We start from the raw sequence: 27217 nt of genomic DNA, 5'->3' as shown, positions 1-27217 counted from the left end.
GAGTGCAGCTCCTCTGTGATACATACCTCCTCCGCCATTTCCATCTCCATCCCACAGCCAGCCGTCTCGGTAACGAGACTCCCACCATCGCTTCAAGCTCAGCTGCGTCCTCTGCATCCTCTCCCTCGCTCTTTTTTTTGGTTGCTTTCCCTTACTCCCATAGTGCAAATTACTGGCTGCTATCTGTGGAATCAGTCGTTTTCCACAGCTCTTGAGATCCCTCTGAACAACGGCATCGGCAGCAACACGAACAGCAGCATGCAAAGGCTGTAGCAGCAGTAACAGTATCTTCTGTACATGCACTCTTCCTTCACCTGTAGCTGTGACGCCACATCGTGGACGATGGCTTTAGCATATTATTCTGACTCTTATTAGCTCAGAGGGAGAAAAAAGCGGGTGCATCACTCACCGGTTAGAATACTAATGACCTCTTTGTTTCTGAAGTGCAGAAAGCCAGACTGGGGTATTTTGTTTGTGAAACACCTACACTGATTAGTCTGTGTAATTGAATGGCAATTAAGAGTCAGGATATGTCCTGGGAGCACAATCGTTGGTTTCTTTTCTCTATTTTCTTGCTTAAAAAAAGCCACAGGAAGCAGCCCACAGTAACCAGAAACCAAAGACCACTTTTCCTCCTTGCAGTGCGGCTTCAAAGCCTCTTTCCATGCAGTCGTATTGAGTAGAAAATCGTTTTTTTGTTGTTGTTGTTTATCCTCTTATGTCTTCTTTTAAAGAGTTTAGTCTGTCAAGGCCGTGAATGCTATGATATCTCTGTAGATACACTAGCAAGTCTTTGTTGTGAGGCATTGATTTACAGAAGCCATGTCGTATACAAAAGGTAAAAACAGGACAGTATTTTCAAAGTTGATAAACTTGTCAGCAGGGTATATGTGACACAAGTGGTTGCTTAGGGCCCCTGGCCGATAGGGACTCAGTCGGTGTCTCAACTTACTGTTGCAACTTAGAATAGTACAATACAAAAGGTGTCATTTCGAAATTTGGTTGCGCTTCAGCAGTTTCTCTCTTTTTTTGTCAGTCATTAAATTTGAATGTCAGCAAAAAAGTTTTGCTTAGTAAGTTAGTCTAGCCAGCTAACTATACTTATAGTTATCATGTCCGAATTGAGAATGGGCATGCAGGGCAGGTGCCCAGGGGTCCTGTCTGCCAGGGGAACCCCATTGATTTTGTTAGTCTCTCTCACTCAGCTATCATTAACATGGCCCACGTTTAGGCAAAAGTGTTCTCTACACTCCATGGCAAAATGGGTAGAATTGTGTGAAATAATGTGATATAAGATTGCAAAATGTTTGCTCCCCCATGGCAAAATGTGTAGAATTGCAGAAAGCTTGCTTTAAAACGGCAACATCTTCTCTGCTCCCCATAGCAAAATGTGTGGAATTCCAGGAAATTAACTTTAAAAGAAAAAAAATGTCTCTCTCTAAAATGAATAGGAGAATAGCAGAGAACCTCCTGATCTCAAGAGTCCTCTATGGTAATAGTGTTGGAGCAATTACCTGTCAGAGTGAGAAGCAGCATGATGAAGCTCTGAGGACTACACAAGACTACAGTCCTGATCACTTGACCCCGATCTGCTTATTTCAACACTGTAAGAATAGGTGGTGACGGTGGTGTTATTTCTATTTTTTGTTTTATCCAAACAAAGATTTTATGTGTGCAAGGGGTTAAGATTCCGAGAAAGCTCGAGTCCTAGGAATAGAACCACCACTCAGGCGGATACAGGGGTCATGCTCCAAAATACAGCATTGTTAAAGGGAAACACTCAGCACCTATGGTGTAATAGACAGACTGCAGTGCACCTTGTTTTTCCGTGAAAGTGGCGTATTGCAGAGCATGTGGTTGGCTTAGAGGGGTGGTTGATTTTCATTATGATATGGTCTGTCTAACAATCTGCCGTGATCATATGGCCACTTTGTGTTGAGTGCAAGCATTTTCTTATCCTTATAACCTGTACAGTACCGTGCTTGTATCTTTAACGGATGCATAGCCTACTGTTTAGAGGTGCAATCTTATTCCCTGTATTTAACATTTCTTGGAACTTGAATGAAAATACATTTGGCTGTATATTTAATGGTATTTGTTATTGTTGTGATGTTCATTATTTTATTCCATATAGATTAGGTAATTATGATGAGAAATTATTCAATATCGCATTCGAGCAGTGCAAAGGTATGTCACACATGCCATTCTTAGAGCAGAAATACCTCCACTCTTTTACATCCTCTCAAGCTGCACAGTAAACCAAGCACTAAACCCTCCTCCACTGCTCCAGTAAGTGCTTCAAAGCTGGTCACGAAAAGGGAAGGCCAGGATGCAGGCAGCACATGGAGAATTAATTCCAAAGCGGCTTGCATCCTTCTCAGCAACCCCATTTGTAACGCTAGACTGGAGTCTCTACCTCTCTCTTTCTCCCTCGCTTTCTCTCTCTTGTATTTCTCTCTCTTTCTCTGTATTTCTCACCCTCCCACTCTGTATTTCTCTCCACCCTCTCTCTCTGTATTTCTCTCCTTATTTATCTCTCTCCCTCTCCTTCTCCCTCTCTCTCTCTCTCTCTCTCTCTCTGTCTCTCTCTCTCTCTCTACCATGTTGTGTTGTTGTCGTAGGTCTCTCTTTATGTCGTGTTGTGGTGTATCTCTTGTCATGATGTGTGTTTTGTCCTATATTTGTATTTTTAATCCCAGCCCGTCTCCGCAGGAGGCCTTTCACCTTTTGGTAGGCCGTCGTTGTAAATAAGAATGTGTTTTTAACTGACTTGCCTAGTAAAGGTTAGTGTAGGCAATTCATTGTATAATGACAACACCCAATAAATATACTGTTTGCCCACACCATTCACACAATCAGTACATGTGCACACTAAGTAGACATACTTTGTGCACACACACACACACACACACACACACACACACACACACACACACACACACACACACACACACACACACACACACACACACACACACACACACACACACACACACACACACACACACACACAATAGTATGACAATACAGTCCTAAACACTTGTGAGAACAGACGGTGGAGCCTCCAGGGTTCTGGAAGACAGGGGCATATATCAAATCTACACAGGCATGAATCACCTTTATTGCTTTAAACCAATTCCATCTATGCCTATGTGTGACTGGACTTACAGAATTAAACTGGCACTAGAGAATAAGAGAGAAAGAGAGAGAGAGAGAGAGAGAGAGAGAGAGAGGGAGTGGCAGAGGGAGAGGGAGAGGGAGATAGAGAGAAGAAAGCCCCCTTGTACAATTTTAATGATAGGTAAGCTGAACCCCTCTGCACAGGGAGGTTCGGGTTTGAGCATACAATTCCATCCTCTGTCTTCTGTTAAAATGCATTTGTTTTGCTTGCGATTAAAAAATTATAGCTCCAATAACCATTGGGGAGCGATTGTGCTTCCTACTGAAGAACACATCTCCCAGCTGTAAAAACCAAACCCCAACCCCCACATGCACCTTCAGAGGCTGAAGAAATGCTTTATTTATTGAGGACATCATTTGACAGGCCCCCTTTCTACTGTGTGAAAATCACGAGATATTTGATTCTTATTATAACCCTAATGAAGCCCTGCATTGAACCAGTAAAATATGTTTTGTATGCACTGCTTAATGATATTTCCTTTGAGGACTATACTTGCAGGTTAGAGTTCAATTATGTAAGAGCCCCACTGACCTGATAAGTGCTTTTTGGGGTTCCCCCCAATCAAATGGTGTGGGATCGTATGCCTTTTAGAGTCTATTGATGTGTTGCTACGTCAGCATGGAACGAACTCAAGTATTCGACTTTCCCCTTGGTTCCATTTAAAATAGTCCTATTGGCAGTGCACTAAGATGTGCTGTTACAGCACCTCTATGAGATACTGAAGTCACTTGCTTAATGTCAAAAAGACTGCACTGAAAGAGAGGGAGGATTGTTCTGTCCAGTGCCTCTCTCCTGATCTTCTCTTTTCATGGCTGTGATAGTGTGAAGTTACTGGCTACTTTTAGAATAGCGGAGACTTGGAGAAAGACTAGAGGGATTGTTTTAATTGTCCCTCACTGTCAGGTCTCTCCATTTCTCCTCAGACATCCCCTCTCCACCATTGTCCATGGCTGGGCTTGAACAGTAGAAATAGAGCCGGAGTCACACACTACAATTAAGAAACAAGGATATTTGTAGCTAGCAATTTAGTATCTTCTGGAGCACAAGCTGTTTTTTTCCCTTTTTCCCATAATTATTGTCTCTACGTCTCAGTAATAATTTTGCACTTACAAGCAGCTGTGGCATTTTCTTACCCCTCATTAAGTTATTTATTCAAGAGGAACAGGATACTATTCTTTAACGTTTACCTTCATGAATCTTGTTCTGGAGGCAGCACAGAGTGGTCACTAGCTGGCACAGCCTTAAAGTCATCAAATCTGATTTTAAACCTACCCTTAACCCTACCTTTAACCACAACTGCTAACCCCCCCAAAAAGGGCCAAAAAGCAACAAAAAATATTCATACATTTTTACAATATAGCCAATGTTCACTTTGCAGCTGGTCAATTTTGCTGCAGTCGCTCAGTCCTGCCTCCAGGGCAAGACTCATGACAGTAAACCTGCATATATTACAGTCTGCAGCTATGGCCTATCCCTCCTTTTACAATATTTACAAGATGCTATAGCGTGTTCATATACACGTGAGTATATAAACATTAAGAACACCTTCTCTTTCCATGACATAGACTGACCAGATGAATCCAGTTGAAAGATTTGATCCCTTATTGATGTCACCTGTTAAATCCACTTCAATCAGTGTAGATGAAGGGGAGGAGTCAGGTAAAAGAAGGCTTTGTAAGCCTTGAGACAAGTGAGACATGGATTGTGTATGTGTACCATTCGGAGGGTGAATAGGCAAGACAAAAGTTAGGTTTGTGTCAAGAACTGGAAGGCTGCTGGGTTTATCATGCTCAACAGTTACTAATTTGTATCAAGAATGGTCCATCATCCAAAGAACATCCAGCTAACTTGACACAACTGTGGGAAGCGTTGAAGTCAACATGGGCCAGCATCACTGTGTTATGCTTTCGACACCTTGCAGAGTCCATGTCCCGACGAATTGAGGCTTTTCTGAGGGCAAAGAGTGGTGGTGGGGGGTGCAGCTCAATATTAGGAAGGTGTTCCTGTTGTTTGGTATATTCAGTGTATTTTTCCATATTCACAAATTCTCACCATTCTCACCATTCCATAGTGGTGCTGCATTGAAACATTTAGCTGTCTAGCCATCCACTGGAATACTTAATACATGACTCACAATCACTGTATTACTGTAACTGATGAGAGATTTTGCATCACTGGTGAATCACTTACCATCAATTAGAGACTTTGGACCAGACTACTTATTCAGCACATCTGTCTTAGCCAAGACGGAAGCAAATGGAGATCGATCTGGAGGTGAATCATGTATTAGAACCCTCTTGATTCGTCTTGGAGTGGGGATGCATTTTAAATCAAATGTAGGCAAAGTTATAGGACTGCGATTTTTTTACATTTACATTTCAGTCATTTAGCAGACACTCTTATCCAGAGGAGCGACTTACAGGAGCAATTATGGTTAAGTGCCTTGCTCAAAGGCACATCAGCAGATTATTCACCTAGTCGACTCTGGGATTTGAACCAGTAGCCTTTCGGCCACTGGCCCAATGCTAGGCTACCTGCCGCCCCTATGTACCACATGGATATTGTTGCAACATGTTGTGGGTGGAAGCTCACTCTTTGAAGTACCTCTTTAGAGGACATACCAAGAGAAATACTAACAATTTCACACAATGTAGACCTACGAAAGGTGTGTGAGTCAAGCTTAAATCCTGTGGAATGTAATGGAATATCCAGAGTTGATTAGATCCTAGTCACGTAATTTCATCATCAAACAAGTAGGACTCTTGTGTCTCAGACTTCTGAGTCGGCTGTTTGAATCTCAACTCATTTCCTTTGATTTGACACAGATTGAAAATAACTGCTTCTGCATAGGAATTTCCGACATGATAGCATAGAGCTGCATTAGCTGTCCATTTTTTTTATGTACCTCTGCAGAGTGGGCCTATAGGAGCCATCTGGATTTACTGGAAAGGAATGAATGCCTGTGATTCCCGAAGCATTTAAATGGGAAACACTCCCCTTGAGATGATGGGGCTTCGGAGGCAATAAAACCACTCCTACACACACAGTTTGCTGACATTTTGGTGGCCAGTCAATAATGAAAGAAAGCATAAAATGTATTATTTTTCCAGAGTAGCTGCCAATTTACAGCTGAGACACTGGAAAGCATGAAGCGTTATCAGGCGTTCATTATGGGGGCTGACAGTGGAGAGGTCCAACTGAGTTAGGGTGCCATTTCCCTACTTCACTGGTGGATGCGCTTTATTTGGACTTTATTTATGATCTCTGTCACACAAGCTGGAGATTTGTTCTGTTTTTTTTCTCTTCTCTCCCTCCTTCTCTTCCCTGCTGGACTGTGTGTTTAACTGGTTCCAGTGAGAGGCAGCTTTAAGCAGTGTGTTAAATTATTATTGTTGTGGTTGGGCTTCCAGCTAGCATCGTTGCTGAAGTGCTGAGGCTGAAGGTTCTTAGTGGCTCACTGAATGGGAAAAAACCCCCGCAGGGCCATTTGTTCCTCTGTCCATCCATGAGCAGCCAAGTAGGAAGTGATGAAAGCCAATCATGGGACTGACAACAACACCTCATCTGGTTAATTGTCGGATGTGTAACATAACCTATTGGCATGTGATAAAGCCTGCTTTTGGTTGCAGTTGTGACTGAGAAAATCAACTATTAGACTATTTTCTTTTTAGCTCCATTGTCACGTTGTTGAGCATTGGTGCATGGTCAGGGAATGAAAATTAAGTGATGCATTTTATCCAAATAAGAATTTTCAAGGAAACAATTTCACTTTTGCTCTAATCACCTAATGTAATACTACAAGGGACAAGACATAGGCAACGTTTCAATTTGAGAACACCAGTGGCTTGATGTCTAATTAAATAAGAGCAAATGAGTTTACAACCTCTGTCACTTAATTAGAGCGAGATACAGAGGCACAAAATGAATTAATATGTCGAGATTTAGAGAGGAGTCAATTAAAACTTTGGTTGGAGTGTGAGCTGACGATAACTACTCTTGTACAGAAATGTTTTGTCCCCTGTGACTGACTGTGTATTTTCATTTCAGGGCCTACGTCGGGAGGAGAAGAAGGAGGAAGAGAGAGAAGAAGAAGAAGGGGGTTGTGATGAGTAACTGCATAAAGGAAAACCAAAGGATCCGGTGAGGCTTAGGGTCCAAGTCCCCAGGCTAGTGAGTGAGTGGAGTGAAGCCACCGTCCAGGAAGGACCTCAGAGGAAGGTTTTCCCAGGATTATCTCTGGGTTGGGCCTCTCAGGGGACACAGGCACACGTGCAGGAAGGCCCAGAGGAAGGTCGGAGTAGCGTTGGTCAGCAGGCAGCAGGCAGCAGGATGTGGGAGGGACTAGGACTGCAGGTGTTTCTGATGTGCCTGGGCGCCGTGCTGTGCAGCGCTGTGGCCGCCTCGGCACCCCTGGAGCACAGCCACCGCCACCGCCTCTCCCTACGCAGGCACCGGGAGAGGACAGGCAAAGAGGGACAGGTCCTACACCGCTCCAAAAGAGGCTGGGTCTGGAACCAGTTCTTTGTCATTGAGGAGTACACAGGGCCAGACCCAGTGTTAGTGGGCAGGGTAAGGTCACTGTTTTAAATTCTTAATCATCACCTTCCCACCTCTCTTTTCTCTCCCATTCTTTCCCTCTCTCTATCTGTTGACTGCTGAATTAGAGTCACAAGGGGTTTTCATTACCAGCGGAGACCTTGCAATATCCTCAATTTGTTACACAAAAGCAATCAGTGGCCCACTTGATTAAAGGTTATGAATTGGATTTCATTTTTAATATCAAAGCATCCCCCAAAGACACTGACATCTGGGAAACAAGCGATTTATGGGTCCACAGAAATGATGATTACAAATGGGGACCTAAATTTGCCTCTGATTCCAGCAGTGACAGAGATGGTACCTTGTTATTATTGGATTGGAATATCAATCATGACATCAATCAACAACAAAAACAACATGCATGCAGAACAGGCTTCTATGAAGAATACTTCATAGAATATAATGAAAGTTGGTAGATATTGCAAAATTAAAATATCATTCATATATGCGTTTGTGGGAATATAGTTCTACGTGTTTTGAATTGCAGAAACGAACCAATCAACTAAGTGACTAACTACCTGATAAGGTGACAGACCACTAATTGTAATGTTGCTGTGTTGCACCTAATGTTTATCATCAGAGTAAATATAGATTGATTCTCTGTGTTGAAACATATTAGTTTGAAGGCAGTTTAGCATAATCTCATTTACATGATTGCCTGGGCTGAATGTGCTTCTCCTTATCCATGTTCCTCCTCGTGATCACACTACATGTTGGAATGTAGTATTTTTAAATGGCTTTTAACATATTTTCCCCAAGTAATTTTGCTAAAATGTCCTGCTGTCCATTTGTTTCCAGCTCCACTCAGACGTTGACGCTGGAGATGGCAATTGCAAGTACATTCTCTCAGGGGAGGGTGCAGGCACCATTTTCGTCATTGATGACAAGACAGGCAACATCCATGCCACCAAGACACTGGACAGGGAAGAGCAGGCCCAGTACACCCTCACAGCCCAGGCTGTGGACAGGGCCACCAACAAACCTCTGGAGCCTCCATCTGAGTTCATAGTCAAGGTCCAGGACATCAATGACAACCCACCTGAGTTCCTACATGGACCATACTACGCCAGGGTGCCTGAAATGTCCAACGTCGGTGAGTCTGGCTGGGGAATGGACCGTGAAGGATTCCCTACCCTCTGTCTAATTCTCCCTTCCTCAGACTGTTTACCAGTGAACAGCTTGTTTCCCATGCATTATTCAAAATTACTGAAATCTGACCGGGGGAGGCAAAGTTGGAAGTGTTCCTGTTGTTGTTGTGGCTTTGCAATTTCCCTCTTCCTTGTGAGTGTTTTGTGTGTGTGTGTGTGTGTGTGTCTGTGGGGGGGGGGGGGGATCACACCTTGTAATACAACATCCTTTATGCTGGCCTGTCACAGAGTAACAATCTGTTACCCTGTGATTCCACCCGCTGACAACCCAAATGGTGCTTCTGGGGCTCAGACTTGGCAGTTTAAACCAGCCCAGCTTCAAATATGCTCAGAAACCATTGTGATGGCAAATTCATTTCAAGTACTGGTGAAACGGCTAGGCTTTGTGTGAATCCCAAAACCATGAACACTTAAGGACATTATAACCATAGGAGGGATGCATTCCGGTTAAGATTAAGTGATTTCTAGAATGGCAAAAACTTCCAGCATCAGGAGCTTTATAGCAGGCATTTCATTTGAGAAACATAGGATTGGCTCAAGCTAAATGCCATAATGATTTACAAATTGCAGGTCTACTATTATGTTGGGTAAATAAATGGTGTTGAAAATAATAACACCTGCGTTTCTTGTGTCCTCCAGGTACCTCAGTGATGCAGGTAACGGCCACAGATGCTGATGATCCCACCTACGGGAATAGTGCCAGATTGGTGTACAGCATTCTCCAAGGCCAACCCTACTTCTCAGTGGAACCACAAACAGGTACCCAACCTCTCTGTCCTGCCTTGTTTCATATTCATCCAGGTAGCATAACATTATATACAGTTGAAGTCGGAAGTTTACATACGCTTAGGTTGGAGTCATTAAAACTTGTTTTTCAACCACTCCACAAATTACTTGTTAATTAACAAACTATAGTTTTGGCCCTACTTTGTGCATGACAGAAGAAATGTTACAGAAATAGGTACAAAAGTATTTATATCCACAGTAAAACGAGTCCTATATCGAAAAAACCTGAAAGGCCACTCAGCAAGGAAGAAGCCACTGCTCCAAAACCGCCATAAAAAAGCCAGACTATGGTTTGCAACTGCACATGGGGCCAAAGATCGTACTTTTTGGAGACATGTCCTCTGGTCTGATGAAACACAAATAGAACAGTCTGTGCATAATGACCATTGTTATGTTTGGAGTATAAAGGGGAGGCTTGCACACCGAAGAACAGCATCCCAACCTTGAAGCACGGGGGTGGTAGCATCATGTTGTGGGGGTGCTTTGCTGCAGGATGGACTGGTACACTTCACAAAATAGATGGCATCATGTGGATGGAAAACTATGTGGATATATTGAAGCAACATCTCAAGACATCAGTCAGGAAGTTAAAGCTTGGTCGCAAATGGGTCTTCCAAATGAACAATTACCCCAAGCATAATTCCAAAGTTGTGGCAAAATGGCTTAAGGACGACAAAGTCAAGGTATTGGAGTGGACATCACAAAGCCCTGACCTCAGTCTTATCGAACAATTGTGGGCAGAACTGAAAAAGCGTGTGCGAGCAAGGAGACCTACAAATTTGACTCAGTTACACCAGCTCTGTCAGGAGGAATGGGCCAAAATTCACCCAACTTATTGTGGGAAGCTTGTGGAAGGGTACCCAAAACGTTTAACCCAAGTTAAACAGTTTAAAGACATTGCTACCAAATACTAATTGAGTGTATGTAAACTTCTGAACCACTGGGAATGTGATGAAAGAAATAGAAGCTGAAATAAATCATTCTCTCTACTATTATTCTGACATTTCACATTCTTAAAATAAAGTGGTGATCGTAACTGACCTAAGACAGGGAATTTTTACTAGGATTAAATGTCAGGAATTGTGAAAAACTGAGTTTAAATGTATTTGGCTAAGGTGTATATAAACTTCTGACTTCATCTAACTAGCTAGCTAGCTAGCTAGCTAGCTAGATAGATAGATAGATAGATAGATAGATCAATAGCTAGATAGATAGCTAGATAGATAGCTAGATAGATATATAGATACATAGAAAACTTTTGAGAATGACACAAATATTAATTTCTGCAAAGTTTGCTGCTTCAGTGTCTTTAGATATTTTTGTACTGAAATACTGAAATACTGAAATAATATTACAAGCATTTCATAAGTGTCAAAGGCTTTTATTGACAATTACATGAAGTTGATGTAAAGAGCTAATATTTGTAGTGTTGACCCTTCTTTTTCAAGACCTCTGCAATCCGCGCTGGCATGCTGTCAATTAACTTCTGGGCCACATCCTGACTGATGGCAGCCCATTCTTGCATAATCAATGCTTGGAGTTTGTCAGAATTTGTGGGTTTTTGTTTGTCCACCCGCCTCTTGAGGATTGACCACAAGTTCTCAATGGGATTAAGGTCGATGTTTTGTTCCCCGAGCCACTTAGCTATCACTTTTGCCTTATGGCAAGGTGCTCCATAATGCTGGAAAAGGCATTGTTCGTCACCAAACTGTTCCTGGATGGTTGGGTGAAGTTGCTCTCGGAGGATGTGTTGGTACCATTCTTTTTTCATGGCTGTGTTCTAAGGCAAAATTGTGAGTGAGCCCACTCCCTTGGCTGAGAAGCAACCCCACACATGAATGGTCTCAGGATGCTTTACTGTTGGCATGACACAGGACTGATGGTAGCGCTCACCTTGTCTTCTTCGGACAAGCTTTTTTCCGGATGCCCCAAACAATCGGAAAGGGGATTCATCAGAGAAAATTACTTTACCCCAGTCCTCAGCAGTCCAATCCTTGTACCTTTTGCAGAATATCATTCTGTCCATGATGTTTTTCCTGGAGAGAAGTGGCTTCTTTGCTGCCCTTCTTGACACCAGGCCATCCTCCAAAAGTCTTCAACTCACTGTGCGTGCAGATGCACTCACACCTACCTACTGCTATTCCTGAGCTAGCTCTGTACTGGTGGTGCCCCGATCCTGCAGCTGAAACAACCCGCAGCTGAATCGGTCCTGTCGCTTGCTGGACTTTCTTGGGCGCTTTGAAGCCTTTTTCACAACAATTGAACCTCTCTCCTTGAAGTTCTTGATGATCCAATAAATTGTTGATTTAGGTGCAATCTTACTGGCAGCAATATCCTTGCCTGTGAAGCCCTTTTTGTGCAAAGCAATGATGACGGTACATGTTTCCGTGCAGGTAACCAAGGTTGACAGAGGAAGAACAATGATTCCAAGCAATGATTCCTTTTGAAGCTTCCAGTCTGTTATTTGAACTCAACCAGCATGACAGAGTGATCTCCAGCCTTGTCCTCGTCAACACTCACACCTGTGTTAATGAGAGAATCACTGACATGATGTCAGCTGGTCCTTTTGTGGCAGGGCTGAAATGCAGTGGAAATGTTTTTTGGGGATTCGGATAATTTGCCTGGCAAAGAGGGACTTTGCAATTAATTGCAGCTCATCTGATCACTCTTCATAACATTCTGGAGTATAAGCAAATTGCCATCATACAAACTGAGGCAGTAGACTTTGTCTGTGTCATTCTCAAAACTTTTGGCCACGACTGTATGTCTCGTATCAAAACGGTCATGTATTTAAATGTATCTTATGATAATCTGTCAATTCTCTGATTTTGTAACCGAGCCAAGTAAGGGGCGTTGAGGATCAGCCCTGTCGTGCTTTGGGATTTCTCCAAGGCAAAGTCTGAGTGTACCTGTCCTTTGCCAAACAGAATTAACTCACGGCCAGATTAGGCAAGCAATATCCTGGTTGAACTCTAAATATCCTGGGAGCCAAAGTACCCCCAGCCAAACAGGGAGATCTCAGAGTGAGAGAGAGATCGGAGAGAGAAAATCCTGCTAATAAACCAAAGCTGGATATTTCACTGGATCCTGTCCCATGCTCACATTTCTAATTTGTTTTTGGCTTATCTGCGTTTCATGCACAGGCTCATCTAAATATCACCAGAGATCAACCATCCCCATCATATTCTCCTGTGATGTGAGAAGCGCCAGTTTCCTCACAGAAAAATAAATAAATAAACAACTGGCTTAAAAAAACAGTTCCTCGCTGTTGTTCTGAGCATTGTTCTGTAGTTTCCAATGAAACGAGTCACTTCTTTTTCCCTTTTATATATCACACTAATTACCCCAATATTAGAAAAGGAGCCTGATGAATGAGATGGCGATGGCACTTGTCACAATGTGATCTCACGTTTCAGTGATGACCCAACATGCCCTGCTCCTCCCAGTAGGCCTTGCAGAGTAGTAGGCTGTTGAAAGGTCAAAGGCAGCTCCTTCTTGAATTAAAGCCATTTTCCTCCTCTCCTGTCCCCAGGGATAATCCGGACAGCTCTGCCCAACATGGACAGGGAAGCGCGGCAGGAATATGACGTCGTCATACAAGCCAAGGACATGGGGGGACACATGGGGGGACTGTCAGGGACAACAGAGGTGAAAATCACCCTGACGGACGTCAACGACAATCCACCGAAGTTCCCTCAGAGTAAGTGAAGAGTCCTGTCTCTCTTTCTTTCACTTTTTCTGTTTTTTCTTTTCTTCTCTGTTTTCTTAAGCTGACTGAGACCCTGAGATGGTCTCTTTTCCCGCCGTCACTGTCCCTCTCTGCTGAGGTACGAGCAGCATCATCCAAGAGGGACAGGTCTGCTTTTAGCCAGTCTCGCGCTCTCCCAGCCCCTCAAGCCTCAGCTGACATATTAGGATTGACACTTGAAAATATGGATCGCTGCTGGCCCCAGTGGCCATGCAACACACGGTTTATACAGGAAGTAGATGTTAAAGGGGAAATATTGAAGCTTAATTATTAAACGGTTTCATTGCGCTCATAGGAGATGTGATGACAGCAAGTATCTTAAGCCGATAAAGAGTTGTGAAATATTAACAGTGTTTGTGTCAGTATTTCTGTTCGACAGAAGGGGAATGGAGGGGAATTCTTATAGCTCTAAACAGCGAGCTAAACACAGATTTATGTCTCATATAGTAGAAATGGCCTACATCAATTTCCCCCTACTTCTTGAGTAGAGCCTGAAGATTTGTCCCAGAGAGCCCCACTCTTTCCCCTACTATCAGCACTGCGGCTCGGATGTAGCCCTGCTAACAGTGGCTCTTGGATGGAATATTAGCTACAAATTTGGGGTAAACTAGTCCTGGGTGGGGTGAGAAACTGGTTGAGTCATTAGGCTGACTCAACCGCGTATCACAATGTCAACTATTTCCCAGATGATGAAAACTGGAACATTGTTCAATAAGTGATGACATACTTTTTGAGATGACATACAGATCAGTATTGTCATATTGTTCAGCCTATGACATTAGGTTCATATTTATTCCAGGTCAGAGCCATTTTAGACTGGGTGGATTCAGTAACGTTCTCATGAAAATATCCCATAGTTTTCTATGTAGTCTGATTGAAGTAGCAGCCCTTTGTATCATCAGGCCATTTTTAAAAGGCTCCTTCCCATGCCAGAGTTATTTTTAAATGCAGCTGAAGCGTTTGGCTCTGAACACTTCAATAGGTGTAGCGGAGAGGGCATATGGCCCTACTGCCCTGGCTCGGCCACAGGCAGGTGCATGCACCCCTGTAGACACACACTCACACATGCTAATACAAACACAAAACACTGACTGCTCATTGGCTGAGGCCTTCAGGTGCTGGCCAGCTGACCTCCACAGTTATCTCTTGTGCTCCATCATTATCTCTCTCTCTCTCTCTCTCTCTCTCTCTCTCTCTCTCTCTCTCTCTCTCTCAGTTAAAGACTCACTGTTTTTCAAAGATGGACCATGACATGTACTTACACTGTAAGACGTCTCTTAAAAACATTGTAGAATGCACAGTAAAATACCACAAATGTGTTTTACAGCATTAAAAATGAATGGAAACAGCAGCTAACTCCAACTTGCCTAGTTAAATAAAGGTAAAATAAAAAATAAACTGTAAATCGCCATATTGGTATTGTTGCATCATCGTTTGGAGAGTTTAGGAATTCCTGAATTTACTGAGACGATGACCTCAGCGTGCATTAATGAGCATTCTTTTCTGGTGTCAAACCATATATGAAAACATGATACAGATTTTGAAAGCTGAGAAACAGCCCTTTCAAATGATATGACATGTGATAGGACCACATCAATGAAATGGTAATCCTTCAAGAAAAAACACCTGTGAAAATGTGTATCTTTGTCACGTCCTGACCATAGAAAGCCTTTATTTTCTATGGTAGAGAAGGTCAGGGCATGACTAGGGGTTTAGTCTAGTTTATATTTTCTATGTGGGGTTCTAGTTTGTTTTTTCTATGTTGGTGTTTTGGTATGATTCCCAATTAGAGGCAGCTGGCTATCGTTGTCTCTAATTGGGGATCATACTTAAGTAGCATTTTTCCACCTGTGTGTTATGGGATATTGTTTTGAGTTAGTACACGTAGCATCTCGTTAGTCACGGTTGATTGTTTGTTTCTTTATTTGTTTTGTTCTAAGTTTTCACTTTAATAAATTATGTGGAAACCATATCGCGCTGCAGCTTGGTCCAACCATTATTACGACAAACGTGACAATCTTCTATGCTTTTTCCCCCAAACAACTGCCATTGAAGATAGAGAAAACTGATATCTTATATCTTAAATCTTATATTTTGTAAAGATTGATTATCTGAAATCAGAATAGTAATATACTTTACTGTGAATGAGTTACAGACGTTTTCTTGACTAGTAGTATTTTTCTAGTATTCTATGGAATGTTCTATGACCAGACACTTTCTTATCTTGATAGTATTTTAAATACATACAGTGAGCTTCACAAGTATTGGGACAGTGAAAATGTTTTTGTTGTTTTGACTCTGTACTCCAGCACTTTATTTTTTGACTGGGCCATTGTGACAAAGCTCTTAAAAGAAAAGAAGAAAAAACCCAGAATGGTTACATGTGTATTTATCCTACTGTTTTTTACCAAACAAATGTCAATCATAATAAGTGTTATGAACAAAACATTTTCTCTGTCCCAATACTTTTGGAACTCACTGTATATGCACCAAAACATATTACAAATGGAATTTAGTCTTACATTTGATAAGGAAAGACATACACAATATAATATTTAAAAAAAAAACATTATTGAAAGAATAAGGTTGGGGGGAAAACATTGTCTCAATCAACCCTAAAAACAAAGTGCAAGTTGAATCATGCTATCATGCTATCAGAACCATAACATTATATTTATATATATATATATAATGTTATGGTTCTGATAGCATGATTCAACTTGCACTTTGTTTTTAGGGTTGATTGAGACAATGTTTTCCCCCAACCTTATTCTTTCAATAATGTTTTTTTTAAATATTATATTGTGTATGTGTATGTATATATATATATATATATATATATATATATATATATATATATATGTATAGTACTGTATACTGTATAGTCGGTGCATGTATCTAACTATATACAGCTGCCCCCACGGTGACAAGGATAGACAGGGGCTCATTTAAAACAAGATTACATGAATGCAGTGGAAAGTTGGGTGAATGCTATTCTGTACCTCGGAGTAAGTCAAAGCAGGCATCAGGCATCGAATACAAGTGTGAATTATATATTTTTTAAATTTGTAACAGTTTCTATTGTTTCTCCCCACAGGTGTATACGCCATGTCCGTTTCAGAGGACAAGGTTTCGGGTGAGGAGGTAGGCCGTCTGAAGGCTAAAGATCCAGATCTGGGGGAGAATGGACTTGTGTCATATCGTTTCATCGAGGGCGATGGGATGACTGTGTTTGAGATTACCACCGACACTGACACCCGTGAGGGTGTTATCAAACTGAGAAAGGTGAGAAGGGACTGAAGGGGATTTACTATTCCATAAAAATGATGGAGGAATGAAAGGAATGTGTGAGACAGTCTATAGAGTCATCTGCATTGAATCACCCTTTTTGTTACTGCCCTTTCACTAACATTCTGAGGACTAAAATGATAGCTTCAATACGTGACATTACTTGATACACCTGTGTGTGTCTGTGCGTGTTTGAATATGTAAAGGTGGCTATATGAAATTTCTGTGTGGTAGAGAGAGAAAGACAGGGAAAAATAGAAAGAGAGCGTGTGCCTGTGTGTGAGACTGAAGCACACACTGAGCAGGAGAGAGAGAGAGGGGGAGAGAGCGAGAGAGAGAGAGAGAGAGAGAGGGTGGAGTGATTTTTCACCGTTCCACTCTGTGATTGCAATGACACCGCCTCAGTTTCTTATTACGAGCATTGACTTTCATGGTTGATTCTCTGGGAGAGGAATCTATGCAGTCTGACTGTGGGTCGGCCGCTAGCGTGGCGCTGCAGCTCTGCTGTGCTCCAGGGCTGGGATTATGCCGACGTTTACCAACCTGGGGAGGTCAGCCTTGCACTGCACTGCACCGCGCCTGGGCTGCCTCTGGGTGATCACTGGCACCATTGCGCCTGGAGCCGCCTGCCTGCCATGGTTAGGCTTAGCCGGGCCTCCAGAGGAGAGAGAGAGAGAGGCACTGCTTCCCTCCCTAGTCCCTACGCAGCAGGAGCAGCAGCCTAGACGGAACATTGCCACCTGGTGGTGCTTCATTATTCAAAATCCCTCAACTGTCTTTCACAGCACGGCTCCCTCACACTCAGAGATCAGCAGCAATCTCACTCACACTCCTCTCTACTCCTCTCCAAAACTAACACAACTCTGAGAGAGGGAGGCCTTTGCATGCGTGTCTGAGAAGTAATCATATTTTCTCAAGGGTTTACGCAAGCTGGGTAATTTTGTCAGTTCAGTGGAGTGTGAGTACCAGTGTGTAGTCTATGTGCTGAAAAATGGCGCTGTTCTATTAATCATGCCTGAGGATTATACCAGGTAAGCCACGACAGCAGCCATTGAAATGTGGAAAACGGCCATGTAAACAACTTCCTCTATGGCCAGATGAACCCAAGTGGGATCAGACATCGCTGCTCAGTGCAGATCCCCTTCATTTCCATAACAGAGAGGGGCACCAATCATAATAAGTCTTATGAACACCGGATAATACAAATTGTAGCTGGGGAAAGTGGAAGAATTGAATCAGAGGAAATCATGTCTTGACGCTGAGTAGAGAGGGTGGTGGTGGGTGGGTTGTAATTCTTAACAGTGTTTGACTATCACAAATACCAGGGCCCTGGTCCCAAATGAGAACATTCTGCCTGCTGATCAGGCTGGGTGTGTGGCGTGTGTGTGGAGGTGGGTGGGTGGTTAGGAGTTAGGGGGAGGGGAGGGGGGCGACGACAATACAGCGTGCCGACAACAATCAGTTTGATGTAGCCCTGCTCTTCTCAATAACATAATGCCTCCACTATACACCTCTCGGGAAATCATCACCTTTTGCTCTTCAAAGCATGTTGAAAATTAAAGTCGAAATTACTGTCGGAATTGCCAGAATTTTAATCAAGTATTCTGTTTCAACTGCGGGCTACCAGGCGCAGGCTGAATGCTAAGAGGAAGTCTGGCATTATTGTGAATATTATCTACCGCTGATTAGTTTCAGCTGCAAATTATTAAGTGCCAAAATAAAAGAACCGAGAGAGAGAGAGAGAGAGAGAGAGAGAGAGAGAGAGAGAGAGGGGCAGATATTGAGAGGACGGAGGAAAAGAAAAGAAAATACAGAAAGAAAAGGAGAGAGGAGGGAGAAAGAGAGAGAGGGAGACCGAGAGAGATAGAGGGGGAGGAAAAGAGTGAGACAGAGAAGACCACAGCTTCAGGAGACAACGTCAGTGAGGAACATTCACCGACCTGTTAAAGGAAAGAACTGGGTCATGACTGTTCCCACCGTTGGCAGCTTCATTAAAGACATGCAAAAAATACTGAAGGATGAACAAAAAAACTGAGATAGGAAAACAACTTCAAATCAATCACCATACAGGCAGAGATAGATAAAGTGTGTGTGTGTGTGTGTGTGTGTGTGTGTGTGTGTGTGTGTGTGTGTGTGTGTGTGTGTGTGTGTGTGTGTGTGTGTGTGTGTGTGTGTGTGTGTGTGTGTGTGTGTGTGTGTGTGTGTGTGTGTGTGCATTCTGGTATGCTGCCCCCTCAGCTGCGGTAGGTACTTTAAAGTCTCACTTGGTAATTTGTGGGAGTTATGGCTGCCGAGTGAGACAGGGTAACAAGAAAACAGTTGGATATGTGAAAGCAGTAGGAGGCAGGGTGTAGAAGGATGAGGGTTGTTCACACTAAATGACCATTAACTATTTTTGAGCATAATTGATTTGGGAGTGTCTTTCCAATTTCTTGCAATTAAATGAACTGGTGGTGATTGAGGCTATGACTTAGATACGCCACTGAACTGAAATAAGAGCCATCTTACGTATAAGGACTGAGCAAAGAATGTCTTTGTGTTGTCTCGTGCTGATGTTGACCACAACCACTGTCTTATTTTACAACAGCACCCTCTAGCTAGCATCTCAACTTCATACTGATATTTGATTTGACACTCTTAGAAAAAAAGCATCCAAATGGGTTCTTCGGCTGTCTCCATAAAATAACCCTTTTTGGTTGCAGTTTAGAACCCTTTTTGGTTCCAGGTAGAACCCTTTTGCAGTAGAAAGGGTTCTACATGGAACCCAAAAGGGTTCTACCTGGAACCAAAATTGTTCTACCTGCAACCAAAAAGGATTCTTCAAAGGGTTCTCCTATGGGGACAACTGAAGAACTCTCTAAGGTTCTAGATAGCAGTGTACAGCTACAGTAAATCATTTTTATGATGCAGTAATAGTATTATAGAAAGAACTACATTGAGACAACCTTCTCCTTATTGGCCCATGATTTTAATGATCATATATTTTAAATGTATTATTACTAAATCCACGCTGCTCCCTCTTTCCAGCCTGTGGACTTTGAGACTAAGAGGGCATACACCCTGAGAGTAGAGGCATCCAACACACACTTGGACCCCCGTTTCATCGCCTGGGGCCCCTACAAAGACACAGCCACGGTTAAGGTTATGGTGGAGGACGCAGACGAGCCGCCTGCTTTCATGGCAACTAGCTACAGCTTCGAGGTGGAGGAGAATGCCCGTGATGGGACCGTGGTGGGCCGTGTACACGCTAAAGACACAGACGTGGCCAACAACCCTGTCAGGTAGGCTACTTGGAACACTCTGTCTCACTCTCTTTGTTACACATTTGTGTTTGTTTTTAGCGCCGTTGTCTGATTATCAGCCCCACTCCGTCTCATAGTGTTATCATCCCACCTTTCTGTTTTAAATGGACCATTTTATGTTGATACGTAGATGATTTCAGTTTCAAAGGCCTCACCTTGTCACCATAACATACTGCAGGGCCCGACTCAATCAGTAAACAAAATAAATATCCTATATTATTTCCTGCTCTGCAAGAACAAATATTTAAATTAATATGCAGTTTCGAACTATAAATATTGTTCCATCGAATACATTAATCCAAACAGTGCAAAACATGCATTCTTACAGCACAAGAATAATTGGGCTTTTGTTTTATCTAAGGAACCAGGCCCTAATTGAATACAGTTCATGTTTACTTATCACTACTGTTCACTGCAGGTACATGATTCCCCGCTACACGGATGTGGAACAGTTCTTCAGTGTCGGCCCAGAGGATGGCATCATCAAGACCACCAGACCGTTGGACCGGGAGACACTACCCTGGCACAACATCTCTGTCAGCGCCACTGAGATTGGTACGCCACCCTCCACCATCCACCTCGGGTTTCAAATTAGAGAGTAGCTGTGAATACCAGAGACGCCATGCCTCCCAATCCAGGAAATGTTTTGTTCCCCCTCGGCTCTTATGTCGTCCTAGAGTCGCCACCCCTCAAGATGTTTTTAGAGAAGATTACCACAAAGTGCCTTTCATAAAGGGAAATGAGTAGCTAGAGACTACTGCAAAACATCCACATCCCCCAAATCAGAAATAAACATCTTGAAGTTGCTGTTCTCTGTCTGTGTGATTCTACTCCACATTATTATGTCTGGTATTGAAGTATATCTGTCTCAAATATTTCCATCTCTCCTATCAGAGATAATTTGATGCATCAAAAATGTATGTCTGGAACTTTAGAGATCAAGCAGTTCTGTTGTATTATGCACAACACTCGTCTGACAGCATCATTTCCAAGCATTCAAAAACCTACATCATTTCTTATACAATAAATAGGGTCATACTGTGCTGTCTTCTCATTGTGTTTGCAGTGAATTTCAGAGGGAGCTGGTTTTGTTTTCCTAGCAAGCCAAATCCCATGAATGCGCACTGAATCACTAACTTGTTTGTTATTCATTTTTGTCATTCTGCACAGGGGGACATCACCAAGATACAAAAGTACGTGTCAACATCAAAGTCAAAGATATGAATGACAACGCCCCTGAGTTTGCCACACAGAACGAAATCCTTGTGTGTGAAAATGTCTCCCCTGGCAAAGTAAGTCTAATCATTTACAATGTATATTGTACTTTTTCCCAAGTCACATTTAGAAAAGACAGATCTTTATGCATACTAGTAACCATCATGTGCAAAAATATATTTCTATTTTATTGAATATGTTCAGTGTTTTGGTGGACTCTGTCTGTACTAACTCTTGTGGGTGTTGTTCAACTCAGCTCATAGAGACAGTCAGTGCAGTGGACAAGGATGAGATGGTCCACCGACAGTACTTCCACTTCAGCATCGCCCCAGAGGCTGTCAACAACCAGAATTTCTCCCTGAAAGACAACAGAGGTGGGTGGCTCAAGCATTCTATTTCCATCAATGAGAAGAGCGACTTCTGTTTGGACACTTTTACTGTCTTTATAGTGGCTAGTCGGCACTCCAGGACTCCAGTCAGTGAGATAGAAAACCACTGGGTATTTTTTCTTCTTTACATCAATTCAGGTTTCTCTACATTCAGATGGGAAGTGATTCAGCAGATCATTGTAGACTGAAGTTTGATTTGAAGCTAGATCCAAAAGAGCTCCCCACTTATTAATTACCACGGGTGTCTGGCGCCCTAGCCTATGCATCGGTGAACTGCTGCATGTAGGAGACTGAGCCTGTTGGATCAGTTTGCAGTGTTTGCGATTGCATTAGCTATCCCTACCTCACACTCTGACTGATCAGCCAGAGGAGTGGAGAGAGAGAGAGAGAGAGAGAGAGAGAGAGAGAGAGAGAGAGAGAGAGAGAGAGAGAGAGAGAGAGAGAGAGAGAGAGAGAGAGAGAGAGAGAGAGAGAGAGAGAGAGAGAGAGAGAGAGAGAGAGAGAGGTTTGGGGGCCTGGCTGGCTGGTGACTCATCCCAGCTGTCCTTAAGCTCAAAGCCCCTGCCAGTCACAGTGATGGAGCGGCTGCTTAGGCGAGCTGATCAGAGAGAGTACCTGTTACATTCCATTTCAACAGATGAGGCACAGTGGTATTTATCCCCAGAGGATGCCATCTCTCATCAGAGCAGAATTACTCATCATGGGGATAGCGTTCATCAGCCTTGTTTATAAACTCCTGGATTAAAGATAATGAGAAGCAAAAGTTAATCACAGAGTTTTGACGCCATAAAAATACTTGATTAGACTTGCATATATCCATAGAGATTGCTCAGGACCATGTGACAAAGCTATTGTAATGACTATGATGGAGACATTCAACAGCTGCTGCGAGTAGTTCAGTCAGCATTGCCATCTTTGAACAAGCAATTACATGACACTTCTCTTAATGACATGCATCCATCAATATTCTCTTCTACAAACTTAAGCCAACTTAAGCTCTTTTTTCATCCTCTGCCATTGCTTTAATACTCGTCCCGACCGTGCCGTAATCACAAGCTACTTCCAAGCATCTCTCCTTCTGTGATGGAGGAGAATGAATGAGGGGGAATGAATGTGTTAATTGCAGTTTAATGGGATATTTTTTTTAATCCCCAGATAAAGTCATATCAGACTGTTCCAAGCAGTGCTTCAGTGACTATATAGCAGCCAGCATGGCAAGGGATGGCTCTCTACCCGTTTGATCTGCTTTAATGAGAGTCAAAATTAGTGCTTTTTAGCAGTATTTTCAAAAAGCCCACAATATGAGCAGAACAGATTACAGCCCCTCCGATTTGTTGGGTTTAAAGAATCCAAAGCATCCTTTGAAATGGACAGCTTTCTAATCTAAATGTATCTATGTATTTTCTCGTGATTTACAGAGTTTGCGGTGTATGTCTGAGACAGCAGGGGCTATTTAGTTTTTTTCTTGCGCTATCATATCTGCAGATGTAAGAACATTTGCTAAGTTTAATTTTATGAAGAAAATGTTCCTCAAAAGTGGCTTCTTATGAAGTGCTTCTTTCAGCCATACTACCTTGTTGGATATTTAAGTTCTCATGGCTTCAGACTGTGTTCTACCTCAACCCTTAAAAGATGCTCTACCAAGGCAATGATAACCTTTCTTAGTATGATGTAGACCTATAATGAATAGCGCAGGATTCATAGAGCCCATTCAACCTTCCATTCTGTATGCACAATAGCCTTGTCATGAGAAACCTTTTCTGAAAAAGGTGTAGTGGGCTGAGGACACCGCTGTGAGAGAGGGAGGTGAAAATGACTAAGCCACAAGCACCTAAATGAACTCGCTCCATCTCTGTTCTGAGAGCGACCTTGCACTGCGTCAGGAGAGTGCACTTGGCATCCTTCCACCCTCACCCAGCCCCAAATAAAACCAATACAGCTCCCTCCGCTAGAGCTTTGATTACACTTCCAAAAGCTAATAAATGTTCACAATATTACAATAATTTAATATCTGGAAATTCACAGCTCATTGCTTTTCCCCCGCGGCTATATGTCTGCCTTCTGCCTTATGAACTCGTTGGATAAGTAAAACTCTTCGGTTATAACTATGATTCTGTTAAGCAGTCTGTACACTACCGGAAATCCCACCCTCCAAGAGGAGATATTTAAAGGACCCTCTTGTCTCTGTACTTATTCTACTTCGGCTCCTCTCTTGTTCCCCACAGACAGCACAGCCAGCATATATGTGACCCGGAGGGGCTTCAGTCGGATGACCCAGGATGTCTACTTCCTTCCCATTGAGATCAACGACAACGGCATTCCTCCCATGAGCAGCACCAACACGCTGACCATACGAGTGTGCAGCTGTGACAGTAAGGACACCATCCTGTCCTGTAACGTGGAGCCTTACATCCTGCCTGCAGGCCTCAGCACCGGCGCTCTCATCGCCATACTAGCCTGTATCGTCATTCTCCTGGGTGAGCATCAGCACTAAAGAAAACATCAACTTGCATTCAATCTGTTGTTGATCTAATATTTACTCATGTTTGATCTTTTTTTCCATCCTGAGTGGTGCTTATCCTTAATGTTTTCAGAATAGTTTAATGTATTTATAGAACAGATGCTTGACAGAATATTAATAGTGTGCGTTTTGATTATTTACACAGGCTCAATTAATTATTTAGCTTGCAATTAACACTGTTTAAAAAATGTCATATGTATTTTTGCACTTCTAATCCAAATGATCTGTTAAAGCCTGCCTAATTAGGCAATGTGAAATGCTAAAGGTATTTTAAGAGCTATAAGAGCTAGAGCTTGTATGATTGGCTGACTGATATGTTTCTCATGGCAGCGATCGTGGTGCTGTTTGTGGCCCTGCGTCGTCAGAAGAAGGAGCCGCTCATTGTCTTTGAGGAGGAAGACATCCGTGAGAACATCATCACCTATGACGATGAAGGTGGTGGAGAGGAGGACACAGAGGCCTTCGACATTGCTACTCTACAGAACCCTGACGGTGCCAACGGCTTCCTACCCCGTAAGGACATCAAGCCTGAGCTCCAGTACCCAATGAGGCCTGGCGGGCACCCCGTGGCCAACAGTGTGGATGTGGATGATTTCATCAAGACCCGCATTAACGACGCGGACAACGACCCCACGGCCCCTCCCTATGACTCCATCCAGATCTATGGCTACGAGGGCCGGGGCTCCATCGCTGGATCCCTCAGCTCCTTGGAGTCGGTGACCACAGATTCAGACCTAGACTACGACTACCTCCAAAGCTGGGGCCCGCGCTTCAAGAAGCTGGCCGACCTTTACGGCACCAAAGACTCTGCCGATGACAACTCTTAACGTTCACCCATTTCCCTGACCATCTCCTTGCACCCTTTCTCCAACCTTCCACTGACTTTGTGTGGTGCTTGAAGTTTACTATAAGTATACCACAAGCATTTTTATTTATAGTAAACTTTGTTATTTGTATGTGTAAAGTATACTTGCAGTATACTAGATACCTGTTGGGGATGTTTGGTAAGGAAGGACAGAGGGAATTGAGGAGGTGGAAACAAAAGAGCGAGAGAGAGAGAGAGAAATATAAAACACATTAAAAACATTTAATAAAAACACCTCTGTGGGATGTACTGGTGTGTATGGAAAATTAAGACATGCTTAATGTTTGTGGTGAGAGATCAAATAACACTCGGTATTTCAATTTTTTATTCATTTTGTAGGTTACTACGGTTTGGGGTTGGAATGTGGGTCACAGAGAGACATGTAATTGTTGATACTGTGAATGAGCTCACAAAGAGGAGAATAAAAAATTGTTGCCTTATATCAATGAAAAAAACGATGAGAAAACCACAACAGCAAACTGAGACTGGTCGCTCGTGTAGCACCTCCATCTTCCTGAGGAAGATGAATTCAACAAAAACAGAGACTGTTTTTTCACAAATCCAGTGAAAAATCCCCCCTTTCAGCCCAATTTCACCAATGATAAATCACAAGGAAAGACCTGTGAGCTCAAAAATCGCCTTAAGTAATGGACACTCTTGCATCACAGTGCATTTTTTGCAACTTGAAAAATATATCCTAAAGCAAGCTAAAGTACATATAACGTGTGCAAATATGTCTCTTGAGGATCAAACGTGCGCCGATTGGTTCTTGTAAATCTCATTTTTTATGATAATGTTATTATGATTATTATGATTTTTTTGTTCTCTTCATTTTTTAAACATTTTTTGGGGGCGTATGTTTTTCTCCCTGGTTGAGAAAATAGCAATCTGTCCTGTTGTAGTGAATGACGCCTAATTTCTATGTCGAATTTATGGTACCTATTTGTACAATTTTAAAAGTTCTTATTTTAGTACACATGCAGATATCAGTATTTCAACATGTAAGAAAATGTTACCGCATCACACTTATATTTTATGAACATTGTACTGTTGCTTTATTATGTGCTTCGATCTAAGAAGCTAAAAACTTTGAAATAAATGCTTTTTATAAAATGATTGATGGTGTTAATAAATTTGTAAGAGCAAAATAGCAATCTGTTCTTTCTCTAGAGGTGATCTATGTTATGATATTGAACGGTGTCTACTGGATGATGCTGGGAGGACTTAGAGTAATAAAGGAGTTCAATATACAGTCACAAATGGTGCCACAGAACAACCAGTGACACCATGAATATGCACACACACGCACACACACTACACACACACTGCCCCCCCCCCCCCACACACACACACACACACACACACACTGAACATTCATGTATGGAGCTTTTCACTGGTATGGACCCAGGATGTTAGTGTTCCCATTGACCATTTCCTGAGATTAACGTATCTCTCCCAGGGATGCTCCATAGCAAACGTATTCAACCTCTCCAAGGGATGCTTCCCAGCTAAAGGTCAATGTGCACTTTAACACTAGAAAAGCCAGGCCTGGAGGGACTCCACTTTGAGCCATTTTGACAGCAACATTCTAACTGTCTAATAAGTACATTTTATATACAGTGCCTTCAGAAATTATTCACACCTCTTGACTTTTCCAAATGTTGTTGTGTTACAGTCTAAATTTAAAATGTATTACATTTAGATTATTTGTCACTGGCCTACATGATATACCTTAACATCAAAGTGGAATTACATTTTTTAATGAGTAGAGATTAATTACAAATGAAAAGCTGAAATGTCTTGAGTCAATAAGTATCAACCCCTTTGTTATGGCAAGCCTAAATATGTTTAGGGGTAAAACATGTCTTAACAAATCACATGAGTTGCATGGACTCTGTATACAGTACAATACTGTTTAAAATGTTGTTTTTTTTATGACTACTGTACCTCATAACTGTACCCCACACATATAATTATATGTAAGGTCCCTCAGTCGAGCAGTGAACTTCTAACACAGATTCAACCACAAAGACCAAAGAGGTTTTTCCAATGCCTTGCAAAGAAGGGCATCTATCTATATTTTATGTCCTGAATACAAAGTGTTATGTTATGGGGCAAATCCAAGACAACACATCACTGAGTAACAAGTTTCAAGCATGGTGGTAACTGCATCAT

The 27217-nt window shown here is 42.4% G+C and overlaps 1 protein-coding gene across 4 annotated transcripts in view; it reads left to right on the top strand.

Annotated features, from left to right (window-relative positions):
• LOC135547563 (cadherin-11-like) overlaps nucleotides 1–26155 on the top strand; it is a 68159-nt gene extending 42004 nt beyond the window's left edge. For all 4 annotated transcript variants that reach the window (XM_064976685.1, XM_064976677.1, XM_064976698.1 and 1 more), the window contains 11 exons: nucleotides 7229–7750; nucleotides 8579–8873; nucleotides 9568–9687; nucleotides 13247–13414; nucleotides 16560–16747; nucleotides 19778–20031; nucleotides 20471–20607; nucleotides 21223–21344; nucleotides 21524–21641; nucleotides 23882–24133; nucleotides 24508–26155. In XM_064976685.1, coding sequence (XP_064832757.1) covers nucleotides 7511–7750; nucleotides 8579–8873; nucleotides 9568–9687; nucleotides 13247–13414; nucleotides 16560–16747; nucleotides 19778–20031; nucleotides 20471–20607; nucleotides 21223–21344; nucleotides 21524–21641; nucleotides 23882–24133; nucleotides 24508–25004 — 2391 coding nt within the window. In that variant the 5' untranslated portion in view covers nucleotides 7229–7510 and the 3' untranslated portion in view covers nucleotides 25005–26155. The remainder of the gene's footprint in view (nucleotides 1–7228; nucleotides 7751–8578; nucleotides 8874–9567; nucleotides 9688–13246; nucleotides 13415–16559; nucleotides 16748–19777; nucleotides 20032–20470; nucleotides 20608–21222; nucleotides 21345–21523; nucleotides 21642–23881; nucleotides 24134–24507) is intronic.
• The last annotated feature ends 1062 nt before the right edge of the window (nucleotides 26156–27217 follow it).

This window comes from Oncorhynchus masou, chromosome 1 (assembly GCF_036934945.1).
Source record: "Oncorhynchus masou masou isolate Uvic2021 chromosome 1, UVic_Omas_1.1, whole genome shotgun sequence".
NCBI classification, from domain to species: domain Eukaryota; kingdom Metazoa; phylum Chordata; class Actinopteri; order Salmoniformes; family Salmonidae; genus Oncorhynchus; species Oncorhynchus masou.
This window is presented reverse-complemented; position numbering and strand designations above follow the sequence as displayed.